Source organism: Phacochoerus africanus, chromosome 11 (assembly GCF_016906955.1).
Source record: "Phacochoerus africanus isolate WHEZ1 chromosome 11, ROS_Pafr_v1, whole genome shotgun sequence".
NCBI lineage: Eukaryota > Metazoa > Chordata > Mammalia > Artiodactyla > Suidae > Phacochoerus > Phacochoerus africanus.
This window is the reverse complement of record NC_062554.1, coordinates 120,999,389-121,020,825: the sequence shown is the minus strand read 5'-3', so window position 1 is coordinate 121,020,825 and position 21,437 is coordinate 120,999,389. Positions and strand designations below refer to the sequence as shown.

Here is a 21,437-nt window from a genome sequence, read left to right as displayed (position 1 = left end):
GGCTACAGCTTCGATTCGACCCCTAGCCTGGGAACCTCCATATGCTGCGGGAGCGGCCCAAAGAAATAGCAAAAAAAAAAAGACAAAAAAAAAAAAAGCAATGAGATCCTGCTGTATAGCCCAGGGAACTCTATCTAGCCACCTGTAATGGAACATTATGGAGAATACTGTTAGACAAATGGAACATGATGGAGGATACTGTGAGATATATTATACTAGATAGCTAATTTGCTAGAAACGTAGAGCTCACCAAAATTGAATAAAAAAATAGATAATTTGAACAGACCAATTACTATAAATGAAATTGAATATGCAGTTAAAAAAAAAAGGCAAAAAACCTCCCTACAAATAAAGGTCCAGGATCACATGGCTTCGCAGACAAATTCTACCAAACATATGAAGAACTTAGAGTAATCCTGAAACTCTTCCAAAAGACTGAAGGAACACTCCCAAAGACACCATCACCCTAATACCAAAAGCAGACAAGATACTACCAAAAAAGAAAATTATAGGCCAACATCTTTGATGAATATAGATGCAAAAATTCTCAATAGGAGTTCCTGTTGTGGCTTAGTGGATTATGAACCCAGCTAGTATCCACAAGGATGTGGGTTTGATCCCTGGCCCTGCTCAGTGGGTTAAGGATCTGGCATTGCTGTGACTGTGGCACAGCTCATAGACACAGCTGGGACCTTGTGCTGCTGTGGCTGTGGCACAGGCTGGGAGCTGTAGCTTTGATTTGATCCCGAGCCTGGGAACTGCCATATGCCACAGGAGAGGCTCTAAAAATCCAAAAAAAAAAAAAAAAAATTCTCAACAAAATTTTAGCCAACAAAATCCAACACATAAAAAAGATCATACATTACAACCAAGTGGGATTCATCTTCAAGTTCACAAGTATGGTTGAACATAAGAAAAGTAAAAAACCACATGATCATCTCAACAGATGCAAAAAAAGCACTTGATAAAATTCAACATCTTTTCATAATAAAAACTCTTACCAAGTGGGTATAGAGGGAACATAGGCCAACATAATAAAGGCCATTTATGACAAAACCACATATATATACTCAACAGAGAAAAGCCAAAAGCCTTCTTGGAACAAAACAAAAATGCCCACTCATCACTTTCATTCCAACATAGCATTAAAAGTCTTAACCACAGCAATCAGACCAGAAAAAAAAAAAAAGAATTAAAAGGTATCCAAATTGGAAGAGAAGAGGTAAAACTGTCACTATGTGCAGATAATACCACATATAGAAAACTCGAAGGACTCCACACAAAACTATTCAATCTGATCAATGAATTCAGCAAAATAGCAGGATACAAGATTAACATTCAGAAGGTGGCTGCCTTTCTATACACTAATAATGAAATATTAGAAAAGGTATAAAAAAGTACCTTTTAAAATCACACCCCCAAAAACAAATTACCTAGGAATAAACATGACCAAAGAGATGAAAGAAGTATATGCTGAGAACTGTAAAACATTAATCAAGGAATTAAAGAGGATTCAAAGAAATGGAAAAACTTCTCATGCTCCTGGATTGGCAGAACTAATATGGTTAAAATAGCCATACCACCCAAATTTAATGCAATCTCTATCAAATTACCCACAACATTTTTTCATAGAAATAGAATAACCCAAATTTTATACAGAACCATAAAAGAATCAGAATTTCCAAAGCAATCCTGAGGAAAAGAAACAAAGCAGGAGGTATAACTCTTCTAGGCTTCAGACAGTATTATAAAGCTAGAATAATCAAAATAGTACTGGTACAAAAACAGACATACAGATCAATGGAAGAGAATAGAGAGCCAGAAATAAACCTACATATCTATGGTTAACTAATCTTTGACAAAGGAAGCAAGAATACAAAATGAGAAAAAGTCTCTTCAGCAAGTGAAGCTGGCAAAACGGAACAGTTGCAGGTAAATCAATGAAGTTAAAACACACCTTCATGCCATATATGAAAATAAACTTGAAATAGTGCTAAGACATAAGACAAGATACCATAAAACTCCTAGAAGAGATCATAGGCAAAACATTCTCTAACATTAAGTCATACCAATGCTTTCTTAGGTCAGCCTCCCAAGGCAATAGAAATAAAAGCAAAAACAAACAAACGGGGCCTAATCAAACTTACAAGCTTTTGCACAGCAAAGGAAACCATAAAGTGCAGGAAAGACAGCATAAGGGATGGGACAAAATAGTTGCAAACTATGCAAATGACAAGACCTTAATCTCCAAAATATACAAACAATTCACACAACTCAACAACAAAAACGAAAAACAACCTAATTTGAAAATGGGCATAAGACATACAGATATGGTCAGTAGGCACATGAAAAGATGCTCAACACTGCCAATTATTAGAGAAATTCACATAAAAACTACAATGAGGTATCATCTCACACCAGTCAGAGTGGCCATCATTAGTAAGTCTACAAAGAAAAGCTAGAGAGGGTGTGGCAAAAAGGGAACCCTCCTGCACTGTTGGTAGGAATGTACATTGGTATGGCCACTATGGAAAACAGTATGAAGGTTCCTCAGAAAACTAAAAATAGAACTAGAACTACCATATTATCCAGCAATCCTACTCCTGGGTATATATCTAGACAAAACTATAACTGAAAAAGATATGTGCACCCCTATGTTCATAGCAGCACTGTTCACAATAACCAAGATATGGAAACAACTTAAATGTCCATCAAGAGATGGATGGATTAAGAAAATGTTGTACATATATACAATGGAATACTAACTCAGCCATACAGAAAGAATAAAATAATGCCATTTGCAGCCAACATGGTTGCAACTAGAGATTATCTTATTAAGTGAAGTACGTCAGAGAAAGATGAATACCATATCATACCACTTATGTGGAATCTAAAATATGGCACAAATGAACCTACCTACAAAACAGAGACAGACTCACCAACATAGAGAACAGACTTGAGGATGCCAAGGGGGAGGAGGGATTGAGTGGGAGGGACTGAGAATTTCTAAGCTATTACATTTAGAATGGATAGGAGTTCCCAATGTGGCGCAATGGGACTAATGGCATCTCTGGAGTGCCCGGACACAGATTTGATTCCTAGCCCAGAACAATTAGTTATAGCATCCAGTGCTGCTGCAGCATAGGTTGCAACTGTGTCTTGCATCTGATCCCTGAATCCTGTTCTAGGAACTCCATATGCCACAGGGCAGTCCCCCCCCCCAAAAAAAAAATTAGAATGGATAAACAATAAGATCCTACTGTAGAGCACAGGGAAATATGTTCAATATATTTGATCTCCTGGAATAGACCATGACTGAAAATAGTATTAAAAAAGAAAGTGCGTGTGTGTGTGTGTGTGTGTGTGTGTGACTGAGTCACTTTGCTGCACAGCAGAAATTGACACAACGTTGTAAATCAACTAAACTTTAATTTTAAAAAATCAGGCTCTGGAAAAAAGTCAGAATTTTTTCCTGAAGAGTAATTTATAATGCTTTATGAAAGAAAGATACATGGCATAAACTCCTTACAAATGGACACCTGTCATGTTTCTTGGAGCCCAAGCTTATTTTTAATCTCTCACTGATATTTGATAAATTTAACTCTCCTGCCACGAGAGTTCCTTGTCACTCAAGACAGAATTCAGGAAATGAAATTTCCAGCCACCTTACTGGGCTTTGTAATTTAGACACTGGAATTAGGTGTCTCCAATCTGATGTCCCGGCAGAAGACTTCATTTTAAAATTGAGTAACCTGCAGAGGAAGGCTCCACATAGACTATTTTTAGGTGGCTTTTGGTAATGACAATGGATTTTTCAGTGCAAAGTGAGTCCCTGGTATAGAAGTGGCATTAGTAGGGAAACGAAAAAAAAAAAAAAAAAAAAAACAGCAGGTTTCCATAGGGATCTGGTGAGTAGCAGTTAGAGCAGTTTTCTCATCAGGCCAGTATTGTGGTGTGGTTTTAGCACTACTCCTAGAAGTTTAGGAAGCTTGCTCTGAAGCCACCTCGAAAATGTTATGAACCGCTCAGTGCATAGCCCTTACTAGGTTATTTTCTGCTTGGTCTTAGCTTCAACTGTGGCAGCAATGTGCCAATGAGTACCCTATCATTTCATTACAATGTTTTTTCTAGATTTTTTCTTTTGTTTATGTCATTTTAGCTTATTAAATAGACTTACACAGAGCTATATCTGATGAGATTAAAATTGCATTAGAATTGCCTTTATCACATTTATGCAGTACTCTCTATAAGTACACTCTATGATTATACAGGCCAACAGTTCCTGATAAATGGAGGCTTGAACAACTAGTCTTGATTTGCCTTTCAGTCACAGTCAAAAATATTTTCTATTTCTATTACAGCCCACGATGAAACTTGAGAAACTGAATCTCTTTTCCAGGTCCTCTTAAATTTCCTTTCAAGATGGAAAAATCTATAGCAGAAGTTGAGGCTACAGAATGAGGATGTGGAAGCTGATACAAAAAAGTATAAGTCTCTGCTGTATAAACAAAAAAAAAAATCGTAGAAGAAAAAAGGAACACATGTATGAACTGTTTATTTCATCATTGGTTTTCCTTATGTATTATGTAACTAAAAAATGTTATCACTTAGTTTTGTATGCTTTGAATTTTCTATAAAAGAAATCAAACTGCTTTGCGGTCTTTTGTGATTTGATATTCAATTCTTGTATGCTGATTCATATAGCTGTGATTTTTTTCATCTTCAGTGAGCATGGTATGACATGTAAATATACCACATTTATACATCCTCCTATTGATGTGGGTGGTTTTCCCTTTTTTCCTACTATTTCAAATACTGCTACCAATGTCATAAACATCTCCTAGTATAAATATCTATAGATAGCTGTATGTATATTTCTCTATATAAATGTATTTGTAGGTAATAGATTGATACGTCTGACTGCCTGCCTGCCTGTGTCTGTCTGTTCATCTACCCATCCATCTATTCTCTATAGCAACTGCTTTCAGATGTTTTTACCTTAATCATAATATTTATCCTTACCATGTGTGACATAATATTTCCTACTCTGTTTCAACTTTAAACAATGCTGTCTGAAATCCACTAAATGGGTTTCAACTGCCTCTCTAATGGGACAACCTACGACTTGAAAAACATTGTTCTAAGACAGCAGTTCTCAAACATTTTGACCTCAGGACTACTTTACACTGCAAAAGTACTGAAGACCCTAAAAAGCTTTAGTTTATGTGGTTATAGATACGGTTATATCTATCAATTTAACCATAATATAAATGGAAAAATTAAAAATATTCATTTAAAAACAACAGTAATAAACTTCTGCATGTTAACATAAATTACATTTTCTAAAATTCGAAATAGCTACATTTTTTTCTAAAAAAAGGTTTAGTTGAAAGGAGAGAATTTTTTTTTGTCTTTTTTTGGTCTTTTTTAGGTCCGCACTCATGGCATATGGAGGTTCCCAAGCTAGGGGTCAAATTGGAGCTATAGCCTCTGGCCTATGCCAGAGCCACAGCAATGCCAAATTCAAGCTGCATCTGTGACCTACACCACAGCTCACAGCAACGCCAGATCCTTAACCCACTGAGCGAGACCAGGGATCGAACCCGCAACCTCATGGTTCCTAGTCAGATTCGTTTCCATTGCACCACGACGAGAACTCCAGGGAAATTCTTTTACATCAAAAAAATCTTTAATGACTAGCTTAACAGAAGACAGTTGGATTCTCATATCTGTTTCTGTATGCAATCTGTGGCTATATGTTGATTTGGCCCAAATATATGTAAAAAATCTGGCCTCACACAAATGATACGTAATTAGAAAACGGAAGAGTATTTGATCATTATTTACAGGTAATTTTGGATATCTTTTTTGATGCTACATCAAAACTTGACAATTGCTTGTTTCTTTTGGCTTTTTGCCATTTCTAGGGCCGCTCCCACGGCATATGGAGGTTCCCAGGCTAGGGGTCTAATCAGAGCTGTAGCCACCGGCCTACACCAGAGCCACAGCAACGAGGGTCTGAGCCACGTTTGCGACCTATACCACAGCTCAAGGCAATGCCAGATCCTTAACCCACTGAGCAGACCAGGGATCAAACCCGCAACCTCATGGTTCTTAGTTGGATTCGTTAACCACTGAGCCAAGATGGGAACTCCGATTGCTTGTTTCTTAAATGTTAGCTGTAATGTGGAATCTGAAGCCATATTAATGACCTTTTCATAATGTTATACATACATGTATGTGTAACCTGGTCCCCATGCTGTACAGTGGAATAAATAAATAAATAAATAAATTTGCATTTCAAATACTCAAAAAAAAAAAAAAAGGTCTACCTTGCATTTTGAATGGATCTTTTACCCAGACATGATTTTCTAAATCATCACTAGTCATTTAGAAAATATTGGTTCACTGAGTTAGAAAGATCTTCCAAATTCTGATTATTACACAATACAAAAAAGATGACTTTGATTAATATGATCACTCTTACCTGTAAAGTCTTTAAAGGAATGGAAAGCTCCCAAGCTCATGGCAGGGGAAACAGCATTTCTAAAATTCCTAATCTCCACTTGAAAGTTTAAATTTTATCACTGACAAAAAATACTATCAGTTATTCTTCATTAAAAGTCAGAGTTCTTCACTTATTTCTGAAGAACTATATGCAAATACTCAAGTATGAATAATCATAGTTTATTAGTCATTTAAGTAAAAATAGAACTCCATGAAAAAAAAAAGGCTAATTCAGATTGCAAACCAAACAACTGTATTAAGTGCTTTGCTTCAAGATAACCATCACGTTTTGGCAAACACAAGTGCCTTATGAATATTTCCTATTTTGTCATACAGAATATTAAAATGTTATGTTCTCAAAGTTGAGTCAATAAATTATTTAAATTAATTATGCAAGTATGTAAATTAAAATCACATAAAATGTAAGAATGTATGTTTTTATTATGAGTGCAAGGTAGTGAAGAATATAATGACTACTATATGATTTGGTGCCACTGCCTTGGTTCATACTAAGTCATCAGCAATCTCACCCACTATTATTTTTACACTATCAATGCAATGCTGACACTGTGAAAAAGGCAAATAATATATCAGTATTATTCAGACCCTCTGAAAGGATCTCAGAGACCATAGCCCATACGATCACTGTGCTAAGATTTATACTTGGCAATGGAACTGCTGAACATCACTTTATTACTGATTTTTTTTTTTTGGTCATTTTGGGGCCACACCTGCGGCACATGCAGGTTTCCAGGCTAGGGGCTGAAATGGAACTGTAGCCACTGGCATACACTAGAGCCACAGCAACTCGGGATCTGAGCTGCCTCTGCGACCTACACCACAGCTCATAGCAAGATCAGATCTTTAACCCACTGAGTGAAGTCAAGGATCAAACCTGAGTACTCAAGGATACTAGTCAGATTCGTTTCCACTGAGTCATGGCAGGAGCTCCTTTACTGATTATTATTACTATTATTATTATTATGTTGCTTTTTTAGGGCAGCACCCGCGGCGTATGGAGGTTCCCAGGGTAGGGGTCCAATCGCAGCTATAGCTGCCGGCCTACACCACAGCCACAGCAACTCAGGTTCTGAGCCACATCTGTGACCTGCACCATAGCTTATGGCAACGCTGGATCCTTAACTCACTGAGCGAGGTCAGAGATAGAATCCGAAACCTCATGGTTCCTAGTCAGATTTGTTTCCGCTGCCGCCACAACAGAACTCCTTTATTGATTATTTTTAATGCCTCTTCTTTCAACCTGATTTTCAAACTAGGTTTAACAACACTATACTAGCAGTTCTCTGTTCCACCTACATACCAAGAAGTTTCATGGGATGGTAAATGGAGTGAATGATGGCCTCTAAAAAGATTATGACCACGCCTCCACCTCTTGAAACTGTGAATATCATTTTGTTCGGGGAAAAAAAGTCTTTGTGGATGTAATTAAGATCTAATGATGAGGTCATCCTGGATTATCTCAGTAGGCCCTATGTGCAAAGACAAGTGTCCCTATGAAACAAAAGAGAAGACAGACATGTAGAAGAAGACTGTGAGACTGAATTAAAGAGAAACAAGGAATGCTTACAGCATACAATCAAAAGCTGGAAGAAGGAAGGAAAGAATTGTCTCCTGCCAACACCTTGATTTTGGAAGGTGGAAAACAATAGCCTCCAGAAGCAAAAGAATTAAAAAAAAGCTTTAAGCCAATTTGCAGTGATCTGTCACACAGTCTTAGGAAATGAACATATGCATGCAATGGTATTTCTTTATGGTTTTTATGCTCTAAAAATGGCATATTTTTTTAAAGGGTCACACTCACGACATACGGAAGTTCCCAGGCTAGGGGTTGAATAAGAGCTGCAGCTGCCGGCCTATACCACAGCCACGGCAACAGTGGATGGGAGCTGCATCTGTAATCTACACCATAGCTCGCAGCAACACCAGATCCTTAACCCACTGCATAGGGCCAGGGATCAAACCCCAAACCCTCGTGGATACTAGTAGGGTTCAACCACTGAGCCACAACAGGAACTCCTAAAAATGGCATTTCTTTCTGTTTACTAATGAACCTTAACATCTTTTCATATGTTTATTGACCATATGAAATTTGCAAAAGATCAGCTCTTTTGCCTATTTATTGTTTGTCATTTTTTTGATTCATAGGAGTCACTTATATATTCTTTTTCTTTTTATTATTATTTCCCCACTGTACAGCAAGGGGGTCAGGTTATCCTTACATGTATACATTACAATTACATTTTTCCCCCACCCTTTCTTCTGTTGCAACATGAGTATCTAGACAAAGTTCTCAATGCTATTCAGCAGGATCTCCTTGTAAATCTATTCTAAGTTGTGTCTGATAAGCCCAAGCTCCTGATCCCTCCCACTCCCTCCCCCTCCCATCAGGCAGCCACAAGTCTCTTCTCCAAGTCCATGATTTTCTTTTCTGAGGAGATGTTCATTTGTGCTGGATATCAGATTCCAGTTATAAGTGATATCATATGGTATTTGTCTTTGTCTTTTTGGCTCATTTCACTCAGTATGAGATTCTCTAGCTCCATCCATGTTGCTACAAATGGCATTATGTCATTCTTTTTTATGGCTGAGTAGTATTCCATTGTGTATATATACCACTTCTTCCAAATCCAATCATCTGTCGATGGACACTTGGGTTGTTTCCATGTCTTGGCTATTGTGAATAGTGCTGCAATGAACATGCGGGTGCTCGTGTCTCTTTTAAGTAGAGTTTTGTCCGGATAGATGCCCAAGAGTGGGATTGCGGGGTCATATGGAAGTTCTATGTATAGATTTCTAAGGTATCTCCAAACTGTTCTCCATAGTGGCTGTACCCGTTTACATTCCCACCAACAGTGCAGGAGGGTTCCCTTTTCTCCACAGCCCCTCCAGCACTTGTTATTTGTGGATTTATTAATGATGGCCATTCTGACTGGTGTGAGGTGGTATCTCATGGTAGTTTTGATTTGCATTTCTCTTATAACCAGCGATGTTGAGCATTTTTTCATGTGTTTGTTGGCCATCTGTATATCTTCTTTGGAGAAATGTCTATTCAGGTCTTTTGCCCATTTTTCCATTGATTGATTGGCTCTTTTGCTGTTGGGTTGTGTAAGTTGTTGATATATTCTAGAGATTAAGCCCTTGTCAGTTGCATCATTTGAAACTATTTTCTCCCATTCTGTAAGTTGACTTTTTGTTTTCTTTTGGGTTTCCTTTGCTGTGCAAAAGCTTTTCAGTTTGATGAGGTCCCATGGGTTTATTTTTGCTCTAATTTCTATTGCTTTGGGAGACGGACCTGAGACAATATTCATGATGTTGATGTCAGAGAGTGTTTTGCCTATGTTTTCTTCTAGGAGTTTGATGGTGTCCTGTCGTATATTTAAGTCTTTCAGCCATTTGGAGTTTATTTTTGTGCATGGTGTGAGGGTGTGTTCTAGTATCATTGCTTGGCATGCAGCTGTCCAGGTTTCCCAGCAATGCTTGCTGAATAGACTTTCTTTTTCCCATTTTATGTTCTTGCCTCCCTTGTCAAAGATTAATTGACCATAGGTGTCAGGGTTTATTTCCGGATTCTCTATTCTGTTCCATTGGTCTGTCTGTCTGTTTTTTTTTTTTGTCTTTTGTCTTTTTGTTGTTGTTGTTGTTGCTATTTCTTGGGCCGCTCCTGCGGCATATGGAGGTTCCCAGACTAGGGGTTGAATCGGAGCTGTAGCCACCGGCCTACGCCAGAGCCGCAGCAACGTGGGATCCAAGCCGCGTCTGCAACCTACACCACAGCTCACGGCAACGCCGGATCGTTAACCCACTGAGCAAGGGCAGGGACCGAACCCGCAACCTCATGGTTCCTAGTCAGATTCGTTAACCACTGCACCACGATGGGAACTCCTGTCTGTCTGTTTTGATACCAGTGCCACACTGTTTTGATGACTATGGCTTTGTAGTATTTCTTGAAGTCTGGGAGAGTTATGCCTCCTGCTTGGTTTTTGTCTCTCAGGATTGCTTTGGCGATTCTGGGTCTTTTGTGGTTCCATATAAATGTTTGGATTGTTTGTTCTACTTCTGTGAAAAATGTCATGGGTAATTTGATAGGGATTGCATTGAATCTGTAGATTGCTTTGGGTAGTATGGCCATTTTTACAATATTGATTTTCCCAATCCAGGAACATGGAATATCTTTCCATTTCTTTACATCTTCTTTGATTTCTTTGATTAAAGTTTTATAGTTCTCGGCATATAGGTCCTTTACCTCCTTGGGTCAGGTGTATTCCGAGGTATGTGATTTTGTGAGGTGCAATTTTAAGAGGTATTATATTTTTGTATTCCTTTTCTAATATTTCATTGCTGGTATACAGAAATGCAACTGACTTCTGAATGTTCATCTTATATCCTGCTACTTTGCTGAATTTATTAATCAGTTCAAGTAGTTTTGGGGTTGAGTCCTTTGGGTTTTCTATGTATAGTATCATGTCATCTGCATACAGTGACAGTTTTATCTCTTCTCTTCCTATATGGATGCCTTTTATTTCTTTGGTTTGTCTAATTGCTGTGGCTAGGACTTCCAAAACTATGTTGAAGAGCAGTAGTGAGAGTGGGCATCCCTGTCTTGTTCCAGATTTGAGTGAGAAGGCTTTCAGTTTTTCCCCATTGAGGATTATATTTGCTGTGGGTTTATCATAAATGGCTTTGATTATATTCAGGAATGTTCCCTCTATACCCAGTTTGGCGAGGGTCTTGATCATGAATGGATGTTGGACTTTGTCAAATGCTTTTTCTGCATCTATTGAGATGATCATATGATTTTTGACTTTTTGTTTGTTAATGTGGTGTATGATGCCGATTGATTTGCGTATGTTGAACCATCCTTGTGAACCTGGGATGAACCCAACCTGGTCATGGTGTATAATTTTTTTGATATGTTGTTGGATTCGGTTGGCTAAGATTTTGTTGAGAATTTTTGCATCTATATTCATCAATGATATTGGGCGATAGTTTTCTTTTTTGGTGGTATGTCTGTCTGGTTTTGGAATGAGGGTGATGGTGGCATCATAGAATGTCTTTGGGAGTATTCCTTCTTCCTCAACCTTTTGAAAGAGTTTCAGGAGGATGGGCACCAATTCCTCTTTATATGTTTGATAAAATTCACCTGTGAAGCCATCTGGTCCTGGACTTTTATTTGTAGGGAGTGATTTTATGACCTCTTCAATTTCATTTCTAGTGATCGGTCTGTTCAGTTGGTCTGTTTCTACTTGATTCAGTTTTGGCAGGCTGTAAGATTCTAGAAAATTGTCCATTTCTTCCAGATTGTCAAACTTGTTGCCATATAGTTGTTCATAGTATTCTCTTACGGTTTTTTGTATTTCTGCTGTATCCGTTGTGATTTCTCCTTTTTCATTTCTAATTTTGGTTATTTGGGTTCTTTCTCTCCTCTTTTTAGTGAGTCTGGCCAGGGGTTTGTCAATTTTGTTTACCGTTTCAAAGAACCAGCTCTTGGTTTTATTAATTTTCTCTATTGTTTTTTGAGTCTCTATTTTATTGATTTCTTTTTTGATCTTTATGAGTTCCTTCCTTCTGCTGACTTTAGGACTTTTTTGTTCTTCTTTTTCTAATTCATTTAGGTGGAGGGTTAAGTTGTCAATTTGGGATCTTTCTTCTTTTTTGAGAAAGGCCTGTATTGCAATAAATTTCCCTCTGAGCACTGCTTTCGCAGCATCCCATAGATTTTGAGCGGTTGTGTCTTCATTATCATTTGTTTCAAGGTAGTTTTTAATTTCCTTCTTGATTTCCTCATTGACCCATTGGTTTTTTAGTAGCATGTTGTTGAGTCTCCACGCAGTAGGTTTTTTCTCTTTCCTTTTCCCATAGTTGATTTCTACTTATATATTCTTGATAATACTACTTTGTCAGTCATATGTGTTGCAAATATCTTCTCTTATTTTGTTGTTTTACTTTCTTTATGGTGCATTAATGAACAGAAATTCTTAATTTATTAAAGTCACATTTATCAATCTTTCCCTTTATGGTTTTTGCCTTGTATAACACGTGAAAGAAATCTTTCTTTCCCCTTGATGTCATAAAGATATTCTCTTATGTTGTCTTCTAAAAGTTTTACATTTAAAATTTCACATTTAAACTTTTGTTCTCCTCGAGATGAATCGTTTTATATTGTCATGTAGGGACCCAACTTTATTTTCAGCTCTCACAAAATTTACTGGAGAGTTTGCCCTTTCTTTCCTAGTCTTCTAAGTTACTGGTATCAGAAGTCATTTTTCTACATATGCACAGCTCTTTTTCTGTGCAGTTTCATGGTCTATTTATTTCCGATAACAAATATAATATTGTTTTAATTATTACACTTTTAGAAGATTTGATATCTGGTAAATTCCTGTATTCTGTGGTTCTTCAGGAGTGCCTTGCTTTTTGTTCCTCTGATCTTTCATATAAATTTTTAAATGAGTTTATCAAGCCCTATGAAGAAATCTTGCTGGTTTCTGATTTAAACTGTCTTGAATCAACCATTAAGTTCAGAGAGAATTAACATTTTTAAGACACTGAATCTATCTATGCAAATGGGAACGTTCTATTTGTTTTGGTCTTCTAACATCTTAATAAAATTCTAAATTTTTCTCCATAAAGATAATGTATACATTTTGTTAAATTTATCCTCAGGTACTTCATATTTTTAATTTATATTACAAATGGCATCTCATTTAAAAATTAGATTTTCCTAACAAATTTCTGACTTATGCAACTGAGTTTTGTTTATGGATTTTTATATCCAACAACATGCTAAACTCATTAATTCTAATAACTGACATATAATTGCTGGATTTTCTATGTGCGTAGCCTTATAATCTGCAGTAAGGAGAGTTTTGCCTCTTCCTTTTTCCTTGTAGGTGAAAATAAGCATCTTTATCTCCAAATTCAAAGGGAAAAAATCTGTTTTGTCAGTAAGCATAAAGTCTGTTGCAGGTTTGGTTTTTTTGTTTTTGTTAATGATATCCTGTACAGGGTAAAGAAAGTTCCCTTCTAGCGCTAATTAGATCTGAGATTTATGTATTTTATAACAAATGCTTTTTTTGATTTTTTTCAAGTGCTTTTTCTGAATCCATTGAGACATCAGGTAATTTTTCTCCTTTAATCTGTTTAAGTAATTCACCACATCATCAATTTTTATTATGTGTTAAACCCTACCTGGTCATGGAATAACCTGCTTTCATTTCATAGAATTTACCCATTTCTTCTAAGGTTTCAAGTATACTAGCATAAAGTAATTCACAATATTCCCTTATCTTTCCAATATCTGTAGCATTTATAGTTGGATCACCTTCTTCACTTATAATCAGTCATATTTTTAAAAATAATGAAGTAAATCTTTCAGTTAGGCTGTAGCATGTAGTCTGAAGAGAGTTAATATTTATTACCTTTCTGTTCTGCTCTCTGGTCCTCCAGTTCTTTCTTAGGAGTTTTAGGTTTTATCAGCTCTTTGTCCCAGGCAGCCAAAGCTTGTTTTTCCATTTGACGAATTTCTGCTTCCTCTGCATCTAAACGTCGCTTCCACTCTAGTAGCTCCTCCGCATGTTGGCGTCGCTGCATTAGCTTTTGCTCTCGCTTTGTCAGAAACCTATGGTCACACCATAAAGAATAGTGAGAGGACAAATCTATAGGCTGAAATCACTCTGAGAGCTCTATTACTCATTCCCTTATTAACAAGCTGTGTAAAAACAGGACATTCATAATACTCCCCTGATACGTTTGAGATAGTAGGAGCTTTGATAAGCAAACTTATTCAGAAAATGAGAGAATTATGTTTTTCTTGTAATTAATTGTTTGGAAGATTATCAAAGGGAAAACAGTCATATATTCAGAAAAAGAAATCTTCAGAATATCTGGTCAACTATAACTAATAATACTTATATATTCATTCTTCATAGGTGACTCTTTTTCATAACAGAAGATACAAGGAATTTATTCTGAAGTCTTGGACCAGAAAACACACAAACTCAAAAGAGACCAAAACAACAACAAAAAGCAAACCCCAAAAGCCCCAAACGAGCAAGCAAACATGTTCATGTCCCTTTTTGACTTTCACTTTCAAATTCAGTCAGGTTTTGCTTCAGGTATGGTGAGTTTGGTTCCCATCACCTAAGAGATGCAATGTCAGTGATAATCTAACTGTTTTTCTAAAAAGAACATTGAGTACCACAGTTAGATACCTTATGCTAAATATAACTATTTATTTACTTGAGCAAAAGGATACATCAAATGCCTCAAATTTCTCAATTTAACCCAATCTCTGAAATTAAATAGTTCCAAAGGGTTAGGAGACATTAATGATTTAGGAAAAAGTTATTTGAGTAGTTAAAGGCTACTCTTAAGCTCTCCTCAAATGTTAATGCCACAGTTAAATAAAAGGTGGGTGCTGCTCATGTTACAACTGTTACATCTATAGAGGTAGCTAATCAACAAAAAGCATTCACACATTCAACAAACACTTAATAAAAAGGCACAAGAACTGTCACTCCACTTTTTGAACAATCAGCATGTCAAATAAATGTGGAAACAAAAAGGTAAAATCTATGGGACGTTTGACAAGGGGCCTGTAGGCTGTTGAAAAGAAAGAAAGAAAGAAAGAAAAAAAAGCAACCAAAACAAACAAAAAGAACAGAGCATGCTCTATCAAAGAGTGCACTGAAAAAGGTGCAAAGTTACCTGACCAACTGGTTGTAGATATACAGCTGGAATTTGGGATGAAGGTTGGGAAAACAGACACTGAGAGAGGCCCAGTGATGAGACGTAAAGACAGAGAAGAAGTAGTGAACAGGAGAGCAGTGTCTACAAAATAAGGAGGAAGATTTTAAAACCAAGAGATCAAGAGGCAAAGAATGAGAAAGGGAAAGCATAAGAGCTGAGTGAAGAACTTTTAATATGCTTCCTGAATAACATTATAAGCTACTCAGTTAAAGCAAGTGTTACACTTTGTGTGAAATATAAAACATGTATTTTTATAGAGCTTACCAATGATATCTGAATAAACATGCCGTTCTCCTGTTATTGAACCATTATCTACACTTCGGGTAATTTATTTGTTTGTGAGTAAAGTAATGAGAAGTAGAATATGGAGCTAAACAAGTTTTCTCATAAGCTTTAACATAGAGTACAACAATTATGGCCATGAACCTAGCACATCGGCAATTCTATACACACGTAATCTTGAACAAGTGATTTTTATATCTGTATCTTGTCATATATTTTAAGCTTGAATTTAAATTTTAAAAGCGATACATTTGCCTTACTTCACCTTACCATCATAATCTAGCTTAAAAATAGTAATATAGTTTTTTTAGAAGATTTATTTATAGTAAAAGTACCTTGTTCACCTCTACAACATAAAACTTACTGTCAACAGGACCTACTGAAGGTATTGCTGCTTTACATTTAACAAAGGCCCACTTAAACAACAACAACAATAATAATAATAATGAAATACAATACCCAGTCTACAAAATACCAGGATGCATAATTAAGAATAAACTAAGCTATTCCCAATAAATATTATCAGTAATAAAAAAATTTTTAAATCATGCCATTGATAGTTCAATCAATCAAAAGGTTAAAAGCAAAAGAATTCCCATATGTTAAATTTTAAAAATTGGGGAAAAAACCAATAGTTTCTCTTCTTTTTAAACAGTAAATAGATCATTTTACGTATGGAAGGATAAATAAGTCTAGCAATAGCTTTGGAAAGGTTAACTCTCTTTGACAGAGCATGCTCCTGTTCACATGCACACAACAGTAACTTGCAGATCAAGGCAACATTTATTGCCTTGGAAGGGCAAGGAATAATATCAGTAAGTCAGAGAAATGAGAAAAATCCAGGTATAAATCTAGTCACTCATTTGGATTTTAAAAAGTATGTAGAATCTTGACTATGTATCTTTAGATAACAGACTTTTCAGTGTCTGCTTCCCCACATACCACTTAATATTTCACCTCCCCTTTGTTTACTTCCACACAGACCACATATACACACATACACATACTCTCCCCTGGCTCCCCCTTCTCTCTCCCTCTCAGGTCTGGATTGCCTTGATTTTCTACACTGAAGTTTAAAGAAAAACAATTTTGCCAAATTTCAATAAGACACTGAAATCTTCCTTGCCATTCTTTATGAATGTATAATAAACTTATTTTGATGTCAATTATCAAAATATTATCAAAAACAAGTCTATTTGGAAAAGGGTCCAAAAAATATATTCATAACATTCAAATATCACCCACCCTCTTAAGTATGTAACAGCTAAATGCATGCGTGACCTAGTACAAAGAATAGAATATTGGAACATATGAAATAAACTGTAAAAAAAATTAATTTTTTTTGTCCATCCCAACATAGAGAATAATAATTTTCTCTAGTAGAACAAATATTGATTTTTTACTTCTAATTTATGAGGTTTAAGCATTTAAAAGTTTTGGGTTAGAAACGAACAACAAAAAAATGGCTAAAAAACTAGTTTAAGAAATAGTATAAGACAAGTTTAACTTAAAGTTGGAACTTCTTCCCAGAAACACACGTTCCTTATTTAATATACATGCATTCTAGAAACTAAGAGTTTTCTTAAAAAGATGAATAAAATTGAGATAAAAGAAGCAGTAGTACTTCACACCAGAGTAAACAATCCTTCAAGGTGCTATACAAATAAAAAACACAATTTGTGAATAAAGGCCTATGAACAGAAAATGTTACTAATTCACTTTATGGTAGTTATCAAGGCATTCTCCACGGAGAACTGTGATAGTAACAGAAGACTAGACTAGGATTAGATATATGATAGATTTAATCTAGTATGAAAATAATTATGTTCCTATAATGTTAAAGTTTAAGAAATTAAAAGTAGGAGTTCCTGTCATGGCACAGCGGTAATAAATCAGACCAGTGTCCATGAGGACATGGGTTCTCCCTGGCTTCGCTCAGTGGGTTAAGGATGTGTGGTGTTGCTGTGAGCAGTGGTGTAAGTTGAATATTGGCTCGGATCTACCGTTGCTATGGCTCTGGTGTAGGCTGGCAGCTGTAGCTCCAATTAGAATACATTAGAAGGAAGATAAATGAGGATATGGATAAGTACTAACCTAAAAGAAAATGCAATCTATTTTTCCACAGCAAAATCTATTCTATTACTTTAAATTGTGTAATAATTTGCATATACTTAAATAAAATAATACAGGTACATTATCCCCAGTCTAGGAAGAAAATAAAAGCACATTATTAGACTATCAGGGTTTATTCATCCACCACACTTAGTCTAAGAAAATTACATTTCTAATTTAAGGCATTGATATTTATTATATTACTTGAAATTCTAATAAAAATGTCTTCTTTAATGGAATAGCAAATTCTTCACTAGCAAACCCAAAGGGTTTTTAACTCTTTGGACAATCATTCATGAAAATTTCCTTGATATACTCTTTTCAGTAAAAATTTCTTCCTTTTCTGATCTTCCTAAGCAATGGATTTATACATACTTCTCTAAAGGAACCCGCTATTTGTTCTTTTTTCCATCTACAATATAAGCTCTTCAAGGACATGGTTTTATGTTTGATTGATCTTCATATCCCTTGCAGCCTAGCATAGGCACACATTTCCCAATAAATAATTAATAAATAATATAGAAGAACAAGCTTCTATTAATAAATGAAAGAAAAAAATGCACTGTGTCCTATTTTAACACTTAAAGTGGAAGATAACACTATTCTTTCAGTGTTTCATTTGCTTGGTAAATAATGTTCCTAAAGTAGAATTGGCAACACAACAGGAAAACTCAATTGCATGTTTTTTTTTTTCCCATGAATATCTGTTTAATTATAGGTGATCCACTTTATACTGTAAACAATGCCCCTCACAACAGTAAATAAAATTCAATTTTCATTTACCAATAATTATCAAAATACTGAGGTCTATTCAGTCTGTGGCTTCTGTGAACATATTTTCACTATTACTAACCTCTTTCATAGTTTAAATTTCTTTTGCTTTTCACCATCCTGAGACATGGAAACTATTTCTAAGATGTCAACTCAGTAGAGTTCAAGAAAAGCCAGAGATTAGAAATTCAAATTTAAAAAAAGGCATTGTTGTTCCAGTGAAACATTACAGAAGGAAATCTTATCTTTCATTATAGCCAAGAATAGTTTGATTACTTCAGAAGAACTTATTACAAAATCAAGCTTCAGAGCTAACAATAAATAGTAATATACAATGAAAAAGTTCCCCCAAAAGTTAACTAAACTTAGTGAGAAAGATGACTCCTTCCAGGTATTTTATATTAATAAAATAGTAATCTTTTATAAGATCACCTTTGCTAATCTACAGAATAATAGTGTCTAATAGCAAAGGCTCAAGTGATTTTATTATTGTTGCCTACCGTAGCAAATGACTACAAAATTAACTCGCTCTATTTACTGAGCTGACATTCCAACATTCTTGAAGGATATCTAACTCTAAAGCTTTGGTAATCTGAATGGTATTCAAAAACTAGTTTTCACATTACAGTTCACCCTTGAACAGGGGTTTGAACGGGGGTTGAAGTGCACAGGACCATGTCAATAGTAAATACTAAATGATCTGTGGTTGGTTGAATCTGCAGATGTAGAACTGCAAATACAGAGGAACCACATATATAGAGGAACCATGAACATGGAGGGCCAACTACATGTTACAGGTGCATTTTCAACTACGTGGAAGGTTGGCACTTTCAGCACACACCCTCCCCCCTACCCATGTTACAAGATCAACTGTACTTTGTTCTGGAGATACATATATATATATATATTTTAGGTACCTAACAGTAATCTTCCTTTTTAATGCATTGCTAATACTGGAAAATACTCCAGTTCATTCTCAAATTTCAGCATCATCTTCCAAACATTAAAACTAATTTCTCTGAAACCTCTATTCTTACCCACTCTCTACCACAAACACAACTGCAAAGTTTCAAACAACAAATCAAGAAGTCACTGAATGTTTCAAGGCCTATTCTCTTTGACAAATTTCTCAAAAGCTTACTGCAGTAGTTGACTAAAATACAGCAATGATACAAAAAGTCTAGGTGTTTAGTATTTTGGATTCTGATAAAATAACAAAATTTAAAACAAAGTCAATAATTCAACCTTTTATTTGTTATTTAGGACTGTTAAAGCTTTAACCAAATCTGAAATAAACACCACATAAACTGACTAATCTCACAGACTAGGATTTAGCAAGTTCCTTCTACAGATGTGATTAAATTATTAGAATATTATTCATAAAGACTAGCAATGAAGATCTTACTGGTATAGACAAAGAATCAATGCAGAAATTTCCCCTGAAGCTGTCTTTTCTTTTTTTTTTTTTGTCTTTTTGCCATTTCTTGGGCCACTCCCTCAGCATATGGGAGGCTCCCAGGCTAGGGGTTGAATCGGAGCTGAGCTGCCAGCCTACGCCAGAGCCACAGCACGTGGGATCCGAGCCGCGTCTGCAACCCACACCACAGCTCACGGCAACACCAGATCATTAACCCACTGAGCAAGGGCAGGGATCGAACCCGCAACCTCATGGTTCCTAGTCGGATTCGTTAACCACTGCGCCACAACGGGAACTCCTGAAGCTGTCTTTTCACCAGCATTTATGATCCAAAGACATTAAGAGGTAGATATAAAATGTCAAATCAATTATGAAAATCTGTAAAATAGATTATTCTAAATTCAAAGATCCTTGGGGCAATCCAGTATGCCCACATAGGCTACTGGAAAATGTTATCAGGGAAGGAAGAAAGAATTCCTAATTGAATAAGCCTTAATTGGTCTATCCCATGAATATCATACAAAATGAATACTTAATATTTACAAGTATTCAGTGTTCACTCCCTTATATTTTTTATTTCAAAAATTTGTATTTCTATTTTAAAATTTATTCTTACAATCAATTTAGGTATTTTTAAGTTATAAAATGCTAATTTTAAGTTACTGAAATGCAATTTCAATTAAGCAATGAAGTGCCAGTGTACAACACTGTACCTCTGATAAGTAAGCTTTGACTTTTAACTGCTTGACTATTCAGGAACTAATTAAATCACAGGCTGATGTCACATATAGAGTATTATTAAATTTGGTGGTAAGTAGTATATTGCTAAAGAATATCAAGGTACAGACTTAAGTTCAATGTGTGGTTCAAATTGCTAACCTAAAATAGAGTAGCAATCAACAAAAATTGTAATGAACCTCTCTTGCATATTTAAAGAAAGTAGAGAATAGTCCACTAACAAGCTGCTTTACAAGCATATTTAATTAAATGTACATGCAAGGGAGTAAACTCTCATGTAAAGGTCATCCTGTATGGTCAAAGGTGAAGGAGCTTTCTTTTTTTTCCACAGCACCTGCAGCATGCAGAAGTTCACAGGCCAGGGATCAAACCCACACCAAAGCAGTGACCCAACCCACTGCAGTGACAACTGCCAGATCCTTAACCTGCTTTGCCAAAAGGAAACTCCAGGAGTAACTTTCTTTAAGAGCTTTTAAAAAATAATACTTTGCAATGTTTTATAAGAATGGTAGACTGCCAAATCATTCACCAGCCCAGGAGAATTTCAGACTTCCTGGTTTCAGTTGAGCAATTCAAATCCACTCATAAGGTTAAAATTTCACTCTTCTACTTGAATAAGCCTGAAAGTTGTCAGAGAATCACAGGACAATACTTCAAAATATACAATTAAATTGCTCCCCCAAGTCAACAGACATATCCAGATTTCAGAGAGGATAAAAATTTCATAGTCACTTATAAATTTTAAAGGGAGTTCCCATTGTGACACAGTGGAAATGAGTCTGTCTAGGAACCATCAGGTTGTAGGTTCGATTCCTGGCCTCCTTTAGTGGGTTAAGGATCT

The 21,437-nt window shown here is 35.9% G+C and overlaps 1 protein-coding gene across 4 annotated transcripts in view; it reads right to left on the bottom strand.

The window, feature by feature from the left end:
- The window catches only part of CEP350 (centrosomal protein 350), a 156,549-nt gene that overhangs the window by 40,962 nt on the left and 94,150 nt on the right, over positions 1-21,437 (bottom strand). For all 4 annotated transcript variants that reach the window (XM_047751751.1, XM_047751753.1, XM_047751752.1 and 1 more), the window contains one exon: positions 13,947-14,146. In XM_047751751.1, the coding sequence (XP_047607707.1) occupies positions 13,947-14,146 (200 nt within the window). The remainder of the gene's footprint in view (positions 1-13,946; positions 14,147-21,437) is intronic.